Source organism: Lissotriton vulgaris, chromosome 4_1 (genome assembly GCF_964263255.1).
Source record: "Lissotriton vulgaris chromosome 4_1, aLisVul1.2, whole genome shotgun sequence".
Classification (NCBI taxonomy): Eukaryota; Metazoa; Chordata; class Amphibia; order Caudata; family Salamandridae; genus Lissotriton; species Lissotriton vulgaris.
In genome coordinates, this window is record NC_141691.1 from 1,353,382,966 (window position 1) to 1,353,401,364 (window position 18,399).

Consider the following 18,399-nt stretch of genomic DNA (forward strand, 5'->3'; position numbering starts at 1 on the left):
TTAGATTACATGGAGAAAAATATTTTTTTATACTGTGGTACCGAAGTATGTTCTCTATAAAACCCTGTGGGGGCCACCACCTTTGAAAAAGACTTTAGTTGCAGGAGCTCATTAAACTCAAAGTAATTGCAAATGGGCTCCTCCAAGTCGCTTGAACGTTTATAGACACCGTACCTGTAGCACTGAACACTGGCTGGGCTGTTCTTTGGAAGTTTCAGGTATTTAAACTGATGTCAGCCACAGTGGCGAAATAGTTATACAGAAACATGCGTTGATTCCAGCATGTTATTCCCACCGGTACCGCTGTATAAAAATCACCTTCGGAGTGTGTGTACTAACCAGCTTCTATGGCTTCTCTGGGCACAACAAACCAGCTGGGCCATCACCTCAAGGGAATCTGCCCCTTTGTGAAGCAGTAAACTGGAGCCACATGTCAGAGCCCTGCAGCATTCCAACTATAACACCCATTTGGTATAGAGAAATATAAAAAAACTCTCCCGCCAATGCTTGTTGAATTCCTTTCTCCTTGTAATTTTAAGAAAGGAATTGTTGCCACAAGTCTCGGAGCGGCAGGGTGGCGTTTGCAGAACTGGCACAAAAGGTGTGTGACCATATGTTGTTCCAGAATCCTCGTTTATCAGCCCAGGCTGTTTTTGTTGTGCCTTTGAACCCTGCCCACCTGTCCTACCTTACTAACCGAAGTGTCTGGTGTTTGAAGGGTGGTGGTGTGAGATGGGACAGTGGGCTTGCCGTACTAATGTGCAGTCGCTGAATTTCAGGAGGAGTTCTGCTACCCGGTGGAGTGCCTGGGCTTGACGGTGGAGGAAGTCATGCACATCCGTCAGGTGCTGGTGAAGGCTGAGCTCGAGAAGTTCCAGCAGTACAAAGATGTCTACAATGCAATGAAGAAAGGAAAGGCAAGTATGAAGTAGTCTCAAGAAGATCACGATGAGGCCCAACGTTTCCTCTTTATTTTTCTTGCCCTCTCATCCATCTTTCTCTTCTGCGAGTATTCCCTTCTTGTATCTTATTCCCATACCCACTCCCATGATTGCATTTTTACTTCAGTAATTGATTATTATTCCTGGGTAGAAGCAGAGGCTGTTAAGGCTAGCAGCAGTTCTCCTTTGCGAGATCCATTTTGCTAGCCAAACTCCATAAACTTTGGCCACATCTCAGAGGTGGGCCAACGCAGACAGCACCCTGCTTCCTTCTACCAGCACCCGAGTCACATACGGACATACAAGTGAGGGCACAGACTCTTTATTCGACTTACTTAGGAATGAAATGAAATAGATACAGTTTGGTCATTAAAGGAGCAATATCTACAAAAGATCATTATTCAGTTTTATGTAACATTCCATATATCACGGTTTCCTCCTCACACTTCCTAATCCAAGTCCTTCCTTGAGGAGGTGAACCTCCCTAGAGCTAACTAAAACCCTACACCATAGCTAGTGTCAGACTTCATTTGGGGGGAATGCACAGGGACCGGCAAGGGCTACACGGGCACAGTCATGGTGGTTAGACCATGTGTCACTGATGGTCTAGGGCCCATTCTGCTTTGGCCAAGTATAATCTTTTCTGCACTTGACTTTCACTGTAGCGAGGACGAGCAGTCCCAGGGAGATAAAGTGGGGGTGCATGAGCTCGGAACTCAACAATCGACCAAAAGAAGAAGAAAAAGTACTTTTTAATCACACAGAAGTAATAAATACTGCACAATTCGATTCAGTATACTGTGCAGTGACCCAGGTTACAATTCTCCCTTGCGGTGCCTCACCCTCTGACTTCCCTTGTGCTAATTCAACCAAAGCGACCCTTTGGTAGCTGGCCCCCTTGGGAGTTAGGGCAGAATCATAAATCCAGTGCAGCCCTAATTACTCCCCAAGTCAAATGCACATTCTGTTTATGCTTTTTAAGGTTTTTACCCTAGGTGGTGCTGTGGGTAATACATTAGTCTCTCATGCTCTTCCAGAGTGTATTGGGGAGCTTTGCTCTCCTCCCTCAGGTGGAAGCACAAGGCAAGCAAAGACAGTCTTAGGGGCTGTCACCGAGGCCATGCGCATGCTGCGTATCCATACATATGGTCGCATGGCTCAGTTCAGAGGTGAGCAGCGGCTCTTATACTGATGCATGGGTGCAGGCCCTGCTCCTGTGGCCTTATTTATTCAGAGGATTAGACTGGGCTTTTTATAAAGACACCTTCTGGCCTGTCTCAGTCACCACAGGATTTGTAGCCCCTCTCAAGCCGACTTAATCTCCATGTCCGTTATAGCTACGATTGGGCCAGGGAAGTTATCGTGGCAATTGTAGCCCAGATCAGGCTAGTGCAGTGACCCACAGCAGTTGTTGCCCTTATTGAGTCAAATTTGTGCCACAACAGTTGTAGCCCTGATCAGGCCAATACAGTCACCAGGGCATATGTAGCCCCAGTCGTACTGACCCCTTCCCCATAGCAGTTGTAGCCCCTACATGGCCGATGCAGGCAGAAGTACGCATGAAGCTGTTCCCCCCCCAGGAACCTTTTCTGAGAAGCCATGGGTACCCTGTGCAGCACAGGTCACTCCTAACTTTGCTCTTAAGTAGTCTGATTTATCTGGATAGCGCTCTGTCCTTGGGACACGCTGGACTTCTCTTGCTGGATAATTTCTTCCCCTGTAGAGCCAGGAAGACTCCTTATCTCTTGTGGGAGACAGGCAGGCTTCTAGGCACCAGCAGGCCCTCGGATCCTCCAACAGAAGGTGCAGACTTTAGGTGATGTTCCCTCATTCATGGCAGACCGACTGTCAGCCCAGGTCACAAAGCAGTCTGTGAAGTATTCTGTGGACTGATCCCTTCTTTGGTCATAAATGACTTGGAAATGGATCAAAGTGGAGGGGTTTGTGTCCCACTTTTGTACACATTTTCTAGATGGGGGATGTGGATCCACTGTTTCAAACTTCAGAACTGGTTTGGGAGGGTTCTCCTTTAAAGCGACTTTCTCATGCTGCTCTCCAGACAACCCCTTTGCAAGAATAATGCTTCTCGGAGCACGAAGCAGTGGGGCTGTCTCTAGACGGGAACACCTACAACCCAAGCACCTGGCTGTAATCCGCCTCTCAGAAGTAGTAATCTGGGAGAGATACAAATGCAGGCCTGGCTTGGAAATGCCCTTAACCCCTCAACTAGCGCAACAAAAACTGCAATCCCCCTTAACCCTACCATCAACCAGATAAGAAAGCTCAAGAAGAACTAATCAGCAGCCCCTTACTAACAAAAGGTCTCATGGAAGTTCTAAAGGTGGCCCTGTCTCTGTCCCCTTTTCTTCAGTGTCTGGATTTCCACCAACAGGAATGCAGGCAATGCACTTCAGTGTCAGGGGGAACTCTCCGTATTCTCCCTATTGTGCCATACCATTCCAGGATCATTCCAATGTATCCCTCTGATTTCAGTGTTCAGTGTTGCATTCCAGCTCCAGTGGGCAGTTCGATGGCCCACTGACGTACCATCTGCAGAGACACAACTGATTAGAGTTTATCTGGAACTAATGAAAGCAGCTGAGGTGATGGTGACACATAATTTGCTGAAAGTAGTACTGTATAGTTAGGCAAGGTGGATGAAGAGAATGGACCCAGGAGTAAAGTAGTCCCCCATTGTCCCAAGAAAGAGTGAACAAAGCAGAGGCTATTGATTAGCACTGTGGGAGTAACAGCAGTGGGAGAGTTATATGAAAATGGGCTTTTGATACAAATCCATGTATTGATAATTGTAATTGCATTTATTTAGCACCTGCTACCCCTGAGGATTAGTGGTGAACTAGTATGTGGAAATATGAAATTAGTTTGAGCGGTGAAGTAGTATATGGAAATATGAAATTAGTTTAAGCGGTGAACTAGTATATGGAGATATGAAATTAGTTTGAGCGGTGGGCATGTGAGTTTGTTATTTGGATTAAAAAAGGATAGTGGAGGGATGGAAGAGGGAATGGTTTGCATTTATACAGGGCTTGCTAACCCTGGTGAGGTGTTGAAGCGTTTTCAGCGGGTAGCATAAGTGAGAATGGGATACCAGCGAGTCTGTTTTTAACTCGCATCAATATATGCAAATTGATGAAAGAAATATGGTACACAAAGAGGGTGGAACCTCCGACACATGGAATATTAAATACTTTGTTTACATAACACATGGGAGAAAGAGCAAAATCACGGTTACCTGTGGCGAAGATGGGGGCTAACCAAAGGAGAATTAGCAGAATTAAAACTAGAATTGTCGAGTGATATAGGCAGAGAACTAGAAGACACAAAATGAACAGTAGAACATTCCCAAACAATGACCCGAAGTGCCAGGCTAAAGCTTCTCCAATTTAATATATTGCGCAGGGCGTATTGAGCACTGAAATGCCTGGGCAAGAAATGTTCCCTAACCATAGCGCAACGCCCTTGATGCTAAGAAGATGCTGGCTGTTGGCATATGATGTGAGCGTGCCCTGTTGGTAGGTTCTGGCGGGAAATCTATACTAGCCTTACTGAAGTAAAAGAAACAAAAAACCGAAATACCGCAGAAAGATGCCTGGTAGGCTTGGTGAACTGTGCTAAGGTCCAGAAACCTGCGAGCAGGTTTACAGCGTTGGCATTGATAGTAACAAAAAAGAGAAAAGCCACGAACTGCAGGTCGCGTAATGACCCTGATATAAAATGGAGAAATAGTAAAATGAGCAAATCAAGGAAGCAAGGGATTATACATCGATAGTAGAAATGGCCTCAGAGAAGAGGTGGCAGTACAAGCCTGGGACATACCAACAATAGAGTTTGAAAGCCAGATAAGAACAGAAGGAAATAGTAGATAGCTTAAAGATTGAGAAATCAATAAGAAAACAGGAGAGCATAGTCAATACAGATGAAAAGAGAGGCAATAGTTCTCTGAAAATCGATCTTGTGATCTTGTTAGTAGACAAACCTAAAACAGAAAAATACTTCTTGGTAAAGAGAAGAAAACAACTCTCAAAATGAAGAACTTTGCTACTCCTACTCATGACCTTCTTGGCAGGGGAAGAAATACCTAGCCCCCACCAACAAAATATGATTGCGAGATGGCAATGCTGGAGAGAAGGAAAGAGTAGAGACTCCCACCCTGAAACAAAAACGTGACAAAAGACTCAAAGTTTATAACTGTGTTCATGTTATATTATTGGTTAAAATGCTCTGAGCCATAACAAATGGATCACAGGCAAACGTCTACATATATAGTAAATTGGATGTGGAAAATAGTGTCTGTATACACTTGAAGACTGATTTTAAATGCTCGACAACGGGATTGAATCTTTCATATAAAATTAATGTAAGCGATATATGCAAAAAAATAAAATCATTCAAAACCCCCAAAATACCAAAAGTGTGCATGAGGATAATTAGTGATTAAAAACTAGATATAGAAGTAGCTTCCTTAAGGGCTCTCCACTTAGACACCAGGTAAGCATGATAGTGCAATTCAGGTAGAACAAATGCAAAAGGCCACGTGCTGTGTGCCTTTTAGAAGCTGGAAACCAGACCTGGTCTTCGAGTGGCTTTCCTCACCCACCGAAAGGGGTTAGAAAACCAATTAATCCAAGTTCATCGGAAATGGTGGACTCATAGGTGGTTAAACAAGAATGTCTGATATTTAAACTGCGCATCTCCTACTGAACCAGCTTTCCAACAGTGACGTAACTCTTTCTTCTGTTCTGTTCCCTCAGCTCTGCTTCTGTTGCCGGACCAAAAGGTTCAGTTTCTTCACTTGGTCTTACACCTGTCAGTTCTGTAAACGGTAAGTGGTTTTGCTGCGACAGTCCACCTTATTCTACTCGTTCTCTTTCTGTTTAGCAGTCCGACTACCTTAAAATGGCTGAAAACAATATCTTTGAGGTTATTGTATCACAATATGTTCTATTTCTTTTCGTTTCATAGAGCTTGTAAAGGAATTTCAATTCAGCGAGAATACGCTGAAGATTGTAACCACCTGGAGGCTCCTACCGTTGTATTTACGCTCATATTAAAGATGAACTTTTCTCCCCCGAAACCTTGAGGGACTCGACAAACTTGTGCACCCATTCTATGTGCTCTTTTAAGCACTTTTGTATTATAGAGGGCATTGGTGACGTCTGCACTGCACCTTCTGCAATACCTAAGTGCAGGTGCACGTTTCATGCCCAGCTATTTCAGGGAGTCTTTCCCAGGGCTTTACGTGGGATGAAAAAACTGGGGGGCCTCTAAAGGGGCGTGGCCGATATAATTAAGGGCGTAGCTTACAACACACACAATCTGGGCTTAGCAAGTGTGCCTCCCGACTGGTATTTTGCTGCTTCTGTCATTGCATCTAGATATACAATACACCTACAACAAGCCAGGACTATTGGCTTTGTCAATGATTGTTAGTTGCATAAGATAAATAAGCAACAACAATTGCTTCATTGTATACAGCATTTGTTAGAAATTGGGTTTCTGGTTGGCTGTGGTGTGCACCTAAGTCAGGTAGAACCCACCACTCTAGACATAATGTAATTGCTCACTGAAGATAACCCCTGCTCACCCCCTTGGTAGCTTGGCAGAGCAGTCAAGCATATCCCAGATGCAATGAGTAAAGCGTTGGTGCAACACCCTCATACAACAGTTACACACTAGGCACACCATAAAAGAGACTCCACTCAAGGTTATATCAAACTATCCTTTGTATTATCCATGAAAACACATTAGATCACTATCACATAAATTACTGTACCACTAGGCACTTGTCATGACTTCACAGGGATTACATAAATCACTTGGCCAATATGGTCACGGTCATAAACATCACACTTTGCACAACCCAGTAACAACCGGTAAGGTTGCACTTAGCATAAAGCAGTAGGCATAAACACAATCGGCAGTACGCTATAGCAGCCACTTGTACGGTGCACATATCATAAGCACATTATACCCACCTTAGGCATACCACCATTACTGCAGATTATTACTGCACGTATAAGGTAGGTCCTTACATGATACTCCATACGCCTCACAGTGAGACCAGGTACGGCAGCATCTGCACCCACCTTACTTAGATACCAGTACTCTTGGTGTGTTTCCCCAAGTCAGCAAGTTCCTCACCGGGGGCCCCATCACAGGCTCATCTGGCAATGCCACTCAGGATTAGGTGACACTAGGTAGGCGTTACCACCGGCAACGCATGCGATCATGCGGAACAGCCGGCATCATATACCTGCCTCCTCAACGGGAAATTCACAGTGGAAGCGTCGCGCCAACTCGTGGTGCTGTCCTTGCCCCTTGGCTCACCTCTGGGAGGGCAGAGTTACTGACAGGCTACGGGAGAACTCCAGTCGTGCCAGGAAAGCACAGAGCGACATCTCCCATCAACTCTGTCTGTCTTACTTCCGGGAACGCAGTCCTGCTTGGTCCCGCCCACACCCAGGCTTGGTCACGTGGCCCGTCACTCCAGTCTGGCTTCCGGCTGCAACGGCCTGCTGGTTTCGCTCTTCGGCTGGCGCTTCGGGTTGCGGCTCCTGCGTTGCCACGGCGATCGGCAGGGGCCGCGCTCAGCTTTCTGTTGTGCTGCATCTCTCGGGCCCCTGCCACACGCTTGGCCCGGAGACTTCCTGTGTAGAGCCGGGTGTTCAGGGTGAAGGTAGAGCAAAGTGCTCAACAAGCAGCACTCCACACGTGCTGACCTCCACAAGCACAGGACAAAGGGAAGCGCCAACCCCACCTTCTCTGTAGGGATCACCAGCATTGGGACAGGCAATTAGCATTCTCTGGGCACTTTGTAACAATTGGGTAGGAAAACACAGCGCTATTCACGCGCCAGGGCAAGCCCCAAAGCCCTGGGAGATCACTGGGGCATGGAACAGGGCACAGGCAGGCCAGCAAGCAGGGTCCCCTAGCAAAGTGGCAGTCTCTTTAGCCAGCAGGCATCAGGTAGTCCCAGACGGCGGTTCCTCCTGGCACACAGCAGTCCTCTGGCAGTCCACGCAAAATGTTCCTTTCGTGGGGTACCAGCCCCTTTACTTACAGTCTCAAAGTCTTTGTTTGTTCTCTGGTGACAGAGGGCTCTGAGCCCATGCCAAACCAGTTTTGTCCTCACTGGTGTAGTTTCCTGGCAAGAGGTGGAGACATCATTGTTCAGGGTAGACCAGGCGCATTCAGGTGCAGAGAAATCTACTTCCACTACTATAAATGCAGCTAAGTCCTACCTGAGGGGTGACGTATATGTAGTAAAAAGGGAATTGCAGACATGGCAACCACTTTACATGCCACATCACGGTAGCAGTAAACTCCGCGAACAAGCCTTGCAGTGGCAGAGGCCCGAGACAGGTTTGAAAGGATAATTCGGTGAGTGGCGCAAGAAGCGCTACAAGCCCACCAGTAGCATTTAAATTACAGACCCTGGGTGTATGGGATATCACTGTACAAGGGACTAAAAGGTAAATTAAATATGCCTAACAGGTGCAGACCAATCTTACCAAGTTTAGAAGAGAGAGCACATGCACTTTAACACTGATCAGCAGTGATAAAGTGCCCAGGGTCATAAAACCACAAACACCAGCTCAGAAAAAATACAGACGGAAGGCAAAAAGATCTGGGGTGAGTCCAACAACATTGAGAATGCTTTAGTGCTGACATGATGAGACTATGAAAGAACTATAACGAGTTTCTTTAAAGTTACCTTAAAGGCAGTGAAGGGTGACACTGTTGCAGAGTTGAGATGTATTTTTCACCCTGAGGATGAGGGCAAAAATGGAGAGCCCAATAGGGACCCATCTCAGCACCCCTTTTTTGAACTGCCGGTGCTGAGCACCACAGGACCGGGCCCACTTAAATTCCTTGTCTTTCCTCATTTTCATGGGGGTGTGGCCCCATGCGATTTAGAGTACTTGTTAGACCGGGCACCTTGGCGTGAGTCTCCCTTCCACTTTTTGCTGATGTGCCACATGTGTTTTGATTTATGTTAGCTGCTCAGGGCACTGTGCCACTGCCAATCAGTGCCACAGTGCAAGTGTTCCCTATAAAAAGTGTATACATTGGTTGGTGTCCATGATTGGCTTATTTGGTTTACTGTCAGTCCCCAGTAAAGTGCACCAGGAGTGCCAGGGCTTGTAAATACAAATGCTGCTGGTGGGCTTGCAGCACTGGTTGTGCCACCCACATAAGCGGCCTAATAAAATGTGTCTAAGGTCTGCCATTGTAGAACATGCGTGCAGTCTGGTACTGTCATGCTGAATGCGCAAGTACACCTACTTGCCAGTCCCTAAACCTTCCCTTAACTTCGTATTAGTCACCCCTATGGTAGGCCCAAGGGCAGGGTGCATTGTAAGCATAAGGTAGGACAAGCCCTGATGTGTGTGGCATGTCCTAACAGTGAATTACAGCCATTTTCGATTTTCACTATTGTAAGGACACCTGCTCTCCATAGGCCAGAATGTGCTGCTGGAATTATAACACTATATAATCCTAACAGACTCCGAGAGCATGATAGAAAGTCAAGTTTAGTATGCCTGAACTCAGAATAATAAAATACTTATTTTAGTAAAGTTTATTTTAATATCCTGTGTTTGCAAATGCTACTTTTAGAAAGTTAAGCTTTGCTTGCCTGACCATTTCAGCCTGCGTCTGCTAAGATGTGTATCTGCTGTCTGGTTTCTGTGAGTGACAGGGCTGGGGGATTCCAGTAGACAGTCTGGGCTGCCAGGTGGTGAATAGAGAGATTACACCAGGATGGGTGGGAGGAGTGCCCCTTGACTCTGAATAGGGCTGTGCTCTGCCACCACAATGCTGGCTCCACCTCCTGCGGAGCGTTTGATGTCTCTGCCCTGCTCACTGAAAGAAGAAGCCAGAGTCACCACAACAAAGTGCTCCAAAACTGGGCTGAACCATGCTCAGGCCCCCTGGCCTGCCAGAACAAAAGAAACTGTGTGTAAAAAGTGGAGCCCTGCTCCTAAGAAATTAGATCCTCTTTTGCCCACGACAAACCTCTGCCCGACTAGAAGAACCTGGAGAAGCTGGAGGAGGAGTACTGTCTCTGACCTGGCTGGCCTGCAGAAGGTGCCCTGCTGAGGAAAGGAGAGGAAAAGACCAGGAAGGACTTTGTAGAAATTGTGCCTAAAACGATCTCCAAGGGTTTGAGAGTGAGCTTGCCCCCTGACCTGAGCCCCGGGACCATTGGGCTCATCCTGCCTTTGCCCGTCTGTTGCTGGGCTGCTGTGTCCTCCCCCTGCAGGAGCTCGTGACTCTTTGTGCCCCTCGCCCCCTCTGTGGGCAGTGATACCTTGTGCCTGGCCGTCCCTGCTGGAGAGAGCCCCTCTTGTGTTCGAACCGCTCTCCCTATGCCTCGCAGGGCCGCCCGCAACCTGTTCACCTCGCCACCTCGGAGCGCGCTCTGCGCACCTCACCCCTCCCGCCGGAATAAGCTCAAAGTGTGGATTGAAGCCACGGACGGCCCATACGCTCGAGACGTACCCGGCCGCCCCGCTCTGCACTCCTGCGCCTGAAGGGCCGCTCTGCACCTCATAGAGCCTCTGGTACTGTCCATACAGAGAGGCCTGTGCCGCACCTGCCCGCATCTTCATACAGCCCCCCCCCCAGCAGAAACAACGGGTACGCCTCGTCTCACCAAGCGGACTGAAGGAGTACGCTGCTCACACCGAGATCCAAAGGTACGTCTCAAACCGGCAAACAGTCACTGTGGGTACTGTGCGACTCGAACCGAGTCAAGTGTTCGCATCGGACCAGGGTCAGCAACGTTAGGGTGGTCTCCCCTTACGCCTGTTGTTCTACCCCCGAGGTACGAGCTGCATTAAAACCTACGACTCATACCCCCATTGAGAAACCACCCGTGCCGTACGCAGCGTACCGCAAGGCACGTGGGACTTGGCAGGGGCTTCCTGTTCTACGCGCACAGATCACGCCAGAGCGCTACGAAGTGCACAACCTGCAACGAACCCTGCCAAAAGATCAGAATCCTGCTTTGAGTGTTGTGGGACAGTGTTTGAATTAATGGACTTTATGAATTAAGCATTTCTAATGAAATTTAAAGAACTCTTTACAACAAAAGTACTGTGGCCTCCTTCAAACGTTATATTGGTCTTGTGTTAAGCCTGCATCTATCTATATATATTTTTACATAAAGCCTACGTATTTTTGATACATACTTACGCTTGGTGTCCATTTGTGGTGGGTCATTGTTTTACTATGTGTGATCATAAATGCTTAACTAATTAAAGGCCCTGAAGATTAGCCTTGTCTACTCGCACCACGCTACCTCGAGGGTGAGTAGGGGTTATTCTGAGGAGTGAGTCCCTTACCCTGACTAGAGGAGAGGGTCCCTGTTTGTCACAAGTGCATACCTGTGCCAACCAAAGACCCCCAAATCTAACAGTATTCCCTTGCCCCTTAACTCAAATCGTGTTGCTGATGCGGGCATAGGGTTATATGAAGTGGCCCACGGTCTGTGAACCTACCCAGGGGACCACTGGAAGCCCCTTTGGAAGAGGACATGAGATGTAGGGGAGGACATGGGGCCCAGGGACTACATAGGTCCTTCCTGAAGGTTGATGCAGGCACACAGAGCAAGCAAAGGTTGTTACTTTAAAAATGCTATAGTCCATGGTAGATATAGTCCTTGCATTTCCTATTTCAATCTGCATTGAATACGTATTGCTTTTACATGAGGCGATCTCCTTTCATTTGAACTGTGCAGCTCACTTTTCTGAGATAATCTACCGATTTCAAGCAAGATGCTTTACTTTCTTTAGAGCTCTTTTGAGAGCTGCGATAACTGTTTAGATAGATGGATGCAGCACCTAAAGAGTCAAATACCATTGTGGTATAAAGAAAAGAAAAACCTTTAAAGAATTTTGCTTGCGAGTCTAAAGCATATTACAGTGTATACATATATATCCCTAGTAAGTTTACTGAAACGCTGTTGTTTAGGTACCCCAATAAAAAGCACATAAAATAAATATTTGCCCTCTGGCCTTAAAGGAACAAATGAAAGTCCTGTTGGGTGTCTTCACTTTGAACGGGAGTGGTAGATCAGCAGTGTGATGCTGTCAGGCTCTTCACACTGTTCGGTATCTGGGTCTCCACCCTCCAACTAAAAGAATGCAACACTGCACTACACTTCCACTGTCTGGTGGAAGCTGTCCTCATTCCACCTTGTGTCATACTAAACCAGAAGCATCCAAAATGGATCCCACTGGCCCTGGTACGGAGATGCGTGCAGCACACAGAGTCCTAATAGTATACATGTCCTACTACACATTGACTGCACATACAAACACACAAAATGCCAGTGTACGGTTCTGGGTTTCATATAATGGCAGAACTTTACATAAGAGGAGCTTGTGGGGTCGCACCTGCTTGAGACGAAGCCTGGTCATGCTATAGATTTAAAGTAAATGGCGTAGTTGCCGCACTCGCTTCATGTAATCCACCCAGGGCATGGAGAGTAATCCAATGCCCACTAGGAAGGTTCACTTGGTGTGCCTCTCCAGGTCACACACAAGTTCTGAAACTCGCATTACCAGGGACACATCCATGACTATGCACACACAGGATTTGCATGACACCAAGACCAAAATAAAGTTAAGGATACCAGCTTCCCACGCAGTCGGGGACTCTTTGCAGAGGTACACAGCTTTTCTATAAAACACAAAGTGTCAGAGGGTCTAGACTAACATAAACAAGAATGCCAGACGAACGACTACAGAGGACTCCAAAACCATGTAGTATATAAATTATAAAATATGAAGTCAGGGGTCACCCTAACATTGAACCCAATAGGTGATCATATCAGGATGCCCATCAGTCACCACACGGAACCGCCCTTCATCATTTGGGTTCCTTTTCTAAGACCACTGGTGGTGTCATCTATTATCTTTCCCATGGGGGGCTATGATAGTAAAAGCCAACCCAAGATCAGATAGATTAACGTGGCCTTGTTCCTCAACTGGGACGATGTTCCAAAAAGGGGAGGACTGATGTCGTAGTGCAAAAATAGTGAAAAAATAGGAAAAAAGTGTGTGAGATAAAATTGGATGAGAGGGTGCTGAAAGTAACTTTATTCTGTTGCAACCCGCTTTACCAATATTAAAAAGTAGATAAAGACAACCAAATTATTCTTGAGTCATCTGAATGAGTTTAAAGGGTCAACATGTTTCAGCAATAATAGACACAAATTGTCATTGCTTTCGTCAGGACCTTCAATAATCTACTACGAAATAGTGTTTGGAAAAAGACAAATGTGCTCAAAATTATAAATAAATATGAAAACCGATACTCAGATCACCTGTGTCCACTAGATGTCTGTATCAGTGACATCACATTTCCAAGTAGGGGATTGCTGGAAATAGTGAAAACATGGAAAAATTAGACTGGAGTCATAATAGAGAGCATCGCACGTTTGTCTTTTTCCAAACACTATTTCGTAGTAGCAAACAGATTATTGAAGGTCCTGACGAAAGCAATGACAATTTGTGTCTATTATTGCTGAAACATGTTGACCCTTTAAACTCATTCAGATGACTCAAGAATAATTTGGTTGTCTTTATCTACTTTTTAATATTGGTAAAGCGGGTTGCAACAGAATAAAGTTACTTTCAGCACCCTCTCATCCAATTTTATCTCACACACTTTTTTCCTATTTTTTCACTATTTTTGCACTACGACATCAGTCCTCCCCTTTTTGTAACATCGTCCCAGTTGAGGAACAAGGCCACGTTAATCTATCTGATCTTGGGTTGGCTTTTACTATCATAGCCCCCATGGGAAAGATAATAGATGACACCACCAGTGGTCTTAGAAAAGGAACCCAAATGATGAAGGGCGGTTCTGTGTGGTGACTGATGGGCATCCTGATATGATCACCTGTTGGGTTCAATGTTAGGGTGACCCCTGTCTTCATATTTTATAATTTTTATACTACATGGTTTTGGAGTCCTCTGTAGTCGTTCGTCTGGCGTTCTTGTTTATGTTAGTCTAGACCCTCTGACACTTTGTGTTTTATAGTACTGGTGGGGCCGTATCAGAGTGTGGTCTTTAAATCCCCTTTTGACCCTCCTCACATGTTTATTGTTGCACACAGCTTTTCACCATGCATCGGACATTTGCATCCCAATAACAATGTTTTTTTTTGTGCAAGGAAAACCAGCATGGACTTATTAACTGGCCTTTTATTAGACCATCTCTGGTATATGATCCCAGGTTTTGTGTAGGGCTGATTTGATAAAATGTATGTTTGGCCAACATTTAGCATCTGAGTGAGGCAGGTAAATGATTATAATGTGTCTTCTCATGTCTGTCAGTTGGGGTTTAGAGCTCAACACTGGGAGCTCACCTGATATGCATCTGTTATGCATCTGTTTGTGCAGTCTGCATCGATGGTACTAATAGTGGACTCGGTACTTTAATCTTCACTGATTTGCCAGTCTAGGCTAGATAATAAAAATATGAATTGCATTACTGTGCCTTTAAGACATACATTTTCAAGCGTCCATACACTTTTTTTTTATCAACCATTGGCAAAGCCAATAGGTTTGGTTTCTTTATCAGTCCTCACTGTAACATTGAAAGAAGCTGTCTGCAGTGGAAAAAACACATTTGTATTCTGCAAGCAGTGCATCTATGAGATAAAGATTTGAATGCATGATGATTCACTGTACTTATGAGATCTTGAATGAGCTCTTTGGCATTGGAATGCAAGCTCTTCAGAGGAGGTGCCACCAATAGCATGAGGCGAGAGAAAAACACGTCTCTGGGTGCTGCCAAAGCCCATTCCATTGATATTTTAAAGAATTGGCAGAAATAGGACTTGTCAAGCGAGATCTAAAAATGTCAAGGAGAGAGAAAGAACATCACAGTGCAGGAATGGAAAGAAGCCAGATTTAGGAGTTCAGTTTTATTTACATTATTGACCGCGTTTACTTATTCATGATTTGTGAAAGCCAGCCTGTGAAGTTTTGAGTGAGGGCTATTACTGAATCACTTGTGTTCTGTTAGGTTATGCCATAACGTATCCAAAAAGAAAAATAACGCTCTGTGGTTAACAAAATTGTCATGTTGTAGATTTGTGATGGAATGATAGTGCAGCAGTGTCATTTGTTATGACAGATGTGCCTTTAATTTTGGCATCAGTTCCTCCAGTACTTGTAATAGTAATGTGTAGTGGCTTTCGAATGACTTGATTTTTCGATAACGTTTGCTCTTGTTTATTTTCACAGGCCAGTGTGTTCACAGTGTTGCAAAAAGGTAAGTTTACTTACATATGACTCCTAACTCCTTTCCAGATGTCTTACATATGGCATGCACTCTTTGCTTATGGAGCCCTCCATTAAGTTTGGAAGTCCACTTTACTGTTAACCAATCTCCAACCCGCCCTTCATGGGCAAGACAATGGTGAGGCACATTGAGACCTTTTTGTTGAACCTTCTCATCTCAACTAATCTTCTCTGGCTCAACAGGTTCAGTTCAATCCAACTTTAGCCCCCTGTTGGAAAATTAATTGTGTTACAAATTCAGACAACAGACAATGTCAGCTCCCTCTCCCCAAAGCCCCAGCCTGTATCTTCACTCCTATGCGAAAGGACCTGCCTCTTGGTTTTCTGCACTTTAGATATGCCTCCAACTCAGGCGTCGGAGCTGGAGCCATCTTCAGCTAGAGTCCACCCAATGTTGAGGTGCACGATTTACAAAGAAAATGCTGTGGATGCTTATGGTTTCCTCAAGCCCCCCTGTCTTGCCAATGGTACAGCTAGAGAATGGTGGACATTTGGGACTCCAGTTCGGACACCATTCTTGGCCTCCTACATCTTTCAGATGATAATGACGATTGGGAGGTAGCTAACTTAATTTCAGATCCTTATACAGATATTGGCCTTTTTAACGATTTGTATGACGCATACTGCTTGGATACCTTTATAGAGTTCGCTCTGTATTCACCTTTAGGGCATTCTATGGAAGAAAGTGCCTCCTTTGCAGTAGTTGTTTGCAGGATGTTGTAGGTCCTTGAATTAGCACTCCCCTCACAAAGGACTCAATCTAGCCTCCTCACAGAATTGTGCAATCTGGGCCCAGTGGCGTAACGAAAGTCGTAGGGGCCCCCTTTGCAAGGGCCCAGTGGCGTAACGAAAGTCGTAGGGGCCCCTTTGCAAGGTACACAGAGGGGCCCCGCTCCGGATTTAATCCAGAGCTCTCTGGCGTGAGCACAGTGCTGAGGGGGCTCCCTGCAGCCCCGGGGCCCCCCGCACTGAGGGGATGCGGGGCCTGTGTTACGCCCCTGTCTGGGCCATCGACCTCTGAGCTTATGTTGTCTTTTAATGGTGCCCTGACTGACTTGGCCTTGGCTCTGAGGTCTCCCCATTGCGAGGCATCAAATTCCAGTGTCTGGTGGTCCAAAATGTTTGACTCAACATGCAACACCGGAAAGCCTTGTATTTCAGGCCTCTAGGAGTAATATAACCATGCATTCTTTTTCTGCTTCTCTGCCGGTCAGAAAGTCAAAAGCAATCGAGCTATGGCCCTCAAAAATGATTTTCTTCTGCCTGTTTGACATCACTCTTCCTGAATGCACTTTGTCTCTTGGGCAGTTATACACTTACCTTTTGAGACATGGCACAGAATATCTTGTCGACTTTGCCATTGGACATCTGCCACACCTTTGAGTAGATGCTACATAATGGTCAAGATGCTGTGAAGTATGGTGCATGTTCTTCGGCACCAGCATCATTATCAGAAGACATGCTTAGATGCATTCTACTGGATTCTCAGAAGCCGTCCAAACTTTCTGCTTTCATATATTGGTGCAGCATGCACCAACAAATGTCAAAGGAAGTAATGATGTTTTTCACCAAAGGGTTGATTGCACTGGTATAAGAGGCAGAAAAGAAACCGGGGTGTTACTCCTGAAATTTTCTGGAACCCTAAAAGGTCACAGGTCTAAGATTGATTGTAGACCTCACACTCTTTTGCTCCTGCCTCAAAGAGGAGAAATTCAAAATGATGACACATGCTCAGGTTCTGCAGGTCTTGGATTAGGGGGACTGGACCAGCAGGACATGTACTTTCATGTGCCAGTCCTGCAGGGAGTATATCCGCTTTTAAGTGTGGTCATATCACTTTCAATTTATTGTACTGCCCTTTGGAATTGCATCATAATTAAGGATAAGGTCCCACTGTTTCAGGCAGCAGCTTCTGTTCTAGCCTTGATGGTACTGAGGCTGCTTGGGCTCTTGGCCTTGGGCATCTTGCTGGTGTCTAATATCCATTGGTATAGGCTGGCCTTTTAATTGAATCTATGGCTTCAGTGGGCCCAGCACTGTGGGGGTGTCTTTTATATCGAGTCTGTATCACTGATGAGGTGGATGAGGACCTTCAATGGTAAATGATGGATGTCAATCTCACATGTAGGTAGCCATATTCTTTGCCCCCTTCAGAGCTCACCCCAATGATGGATGTGTCATCTTCAGATGGGAAGGTTATCTGGACGAGGTAGAGATCACAGGTGCCAGGTGCAGCACCACCACCACAAATCTTCTAAAGCTGTGAATCATTCCAATGGCCTTAAAGGCTTTCCTCCCTTCTGTGAGGGGCAGGTCATTCCAGGTTCTGACATACACCACAACTGCCCCATGGCACTGCAATAAGCAGAACAGAATAGAGTCTCAAGTCCGCTGTCACAGCATTTCCTTGATGGTCAGCTAGCAGGATCCCTCGTCATCACAGCATATGAGCTTAGCAGGAACCATCTTGCGAATCACGAGTGGCATCTGCACCGGGAGTTGGCACAGAATATGTTTGCCAAGTTGACCTATTCGTTGCCTCTGAAAATATTTGTTGGCCAGCCTATTGTATTCCAGTATTCCTCCTCAAGGATCTCTAGGAGACCTGTTCTGCTTTTGGTGGTACTTCAGCCTCCTACATGTGTTTCCACCTCTGCTGCTGATCCCAAGGGTTCTGAAGGAGGTCAGATTACACAGAGCACAGATGATTCTGGTGGCCCTGGATAGGGCCAGGAGGGTCTGGTACTCCAAGCTACTACTGAGCGTGAGCATCTGCCCTCTACTCTGGCTTCATCTTTAGGAGGAACTGCTGTCCCACCAGCAAGGCAGAGTGCTGCAGCAGAACACCACAATCTACAACTTCATGCATGTAGATTGAGTGGATCAAACTGAGTGGTTTTCATCTACAGTCATAGGTGGTTGATGTGTTTTGGTTGCTCTCCTCTCTTCCACCAAATCAGTTTATTCTGGCTGCTGTTCATGTTTTTGCCTGGTGCAGGAAGAAGCAGGTTGACCCTCTAAGGGTTAGATAATCTAGTTGATAAATGCTGTTTGTGTTCTCTTTGCTGTGGGTACTGTTAAGGGTTGTCAGCCTTCCTTTGCTTGCTTTCGCAGCC

The 18,399-nt window shown here is 45.9% G+C and overlaps 1 protein-coding gene across 5 annotated transcripts in view; it reads left to right on the forward strand.

The window, feature by feature from the left end:
* SPIRE1 (spire type actin nucleation factor 1) overlaps nt 1-18,399 on the forward strand; it is a 543,573-nt gene that overhangs the window by 505,116 nt on the left and 20,058 nt on the right. For all 5 annotated transcript variants that reach the window (XM_086965582.1, XM_086965585.1, XM_086965586.1 and 2 more), the window contains 3 exons: nt 780-917; nt 5,714-5,784; nt 15,227-15,254. In XM_086965582.1, the coding sequence (XP_086821708.1) occupies nt 780-917; nt 5,714-5,784; nt 15,227-15,254 (237 nt within the window). The remainder of the gene's footprint in view (nt 1-779; nt 918-5,713; nt 5,785-15,226; nt 15,255-18,399) is intronic.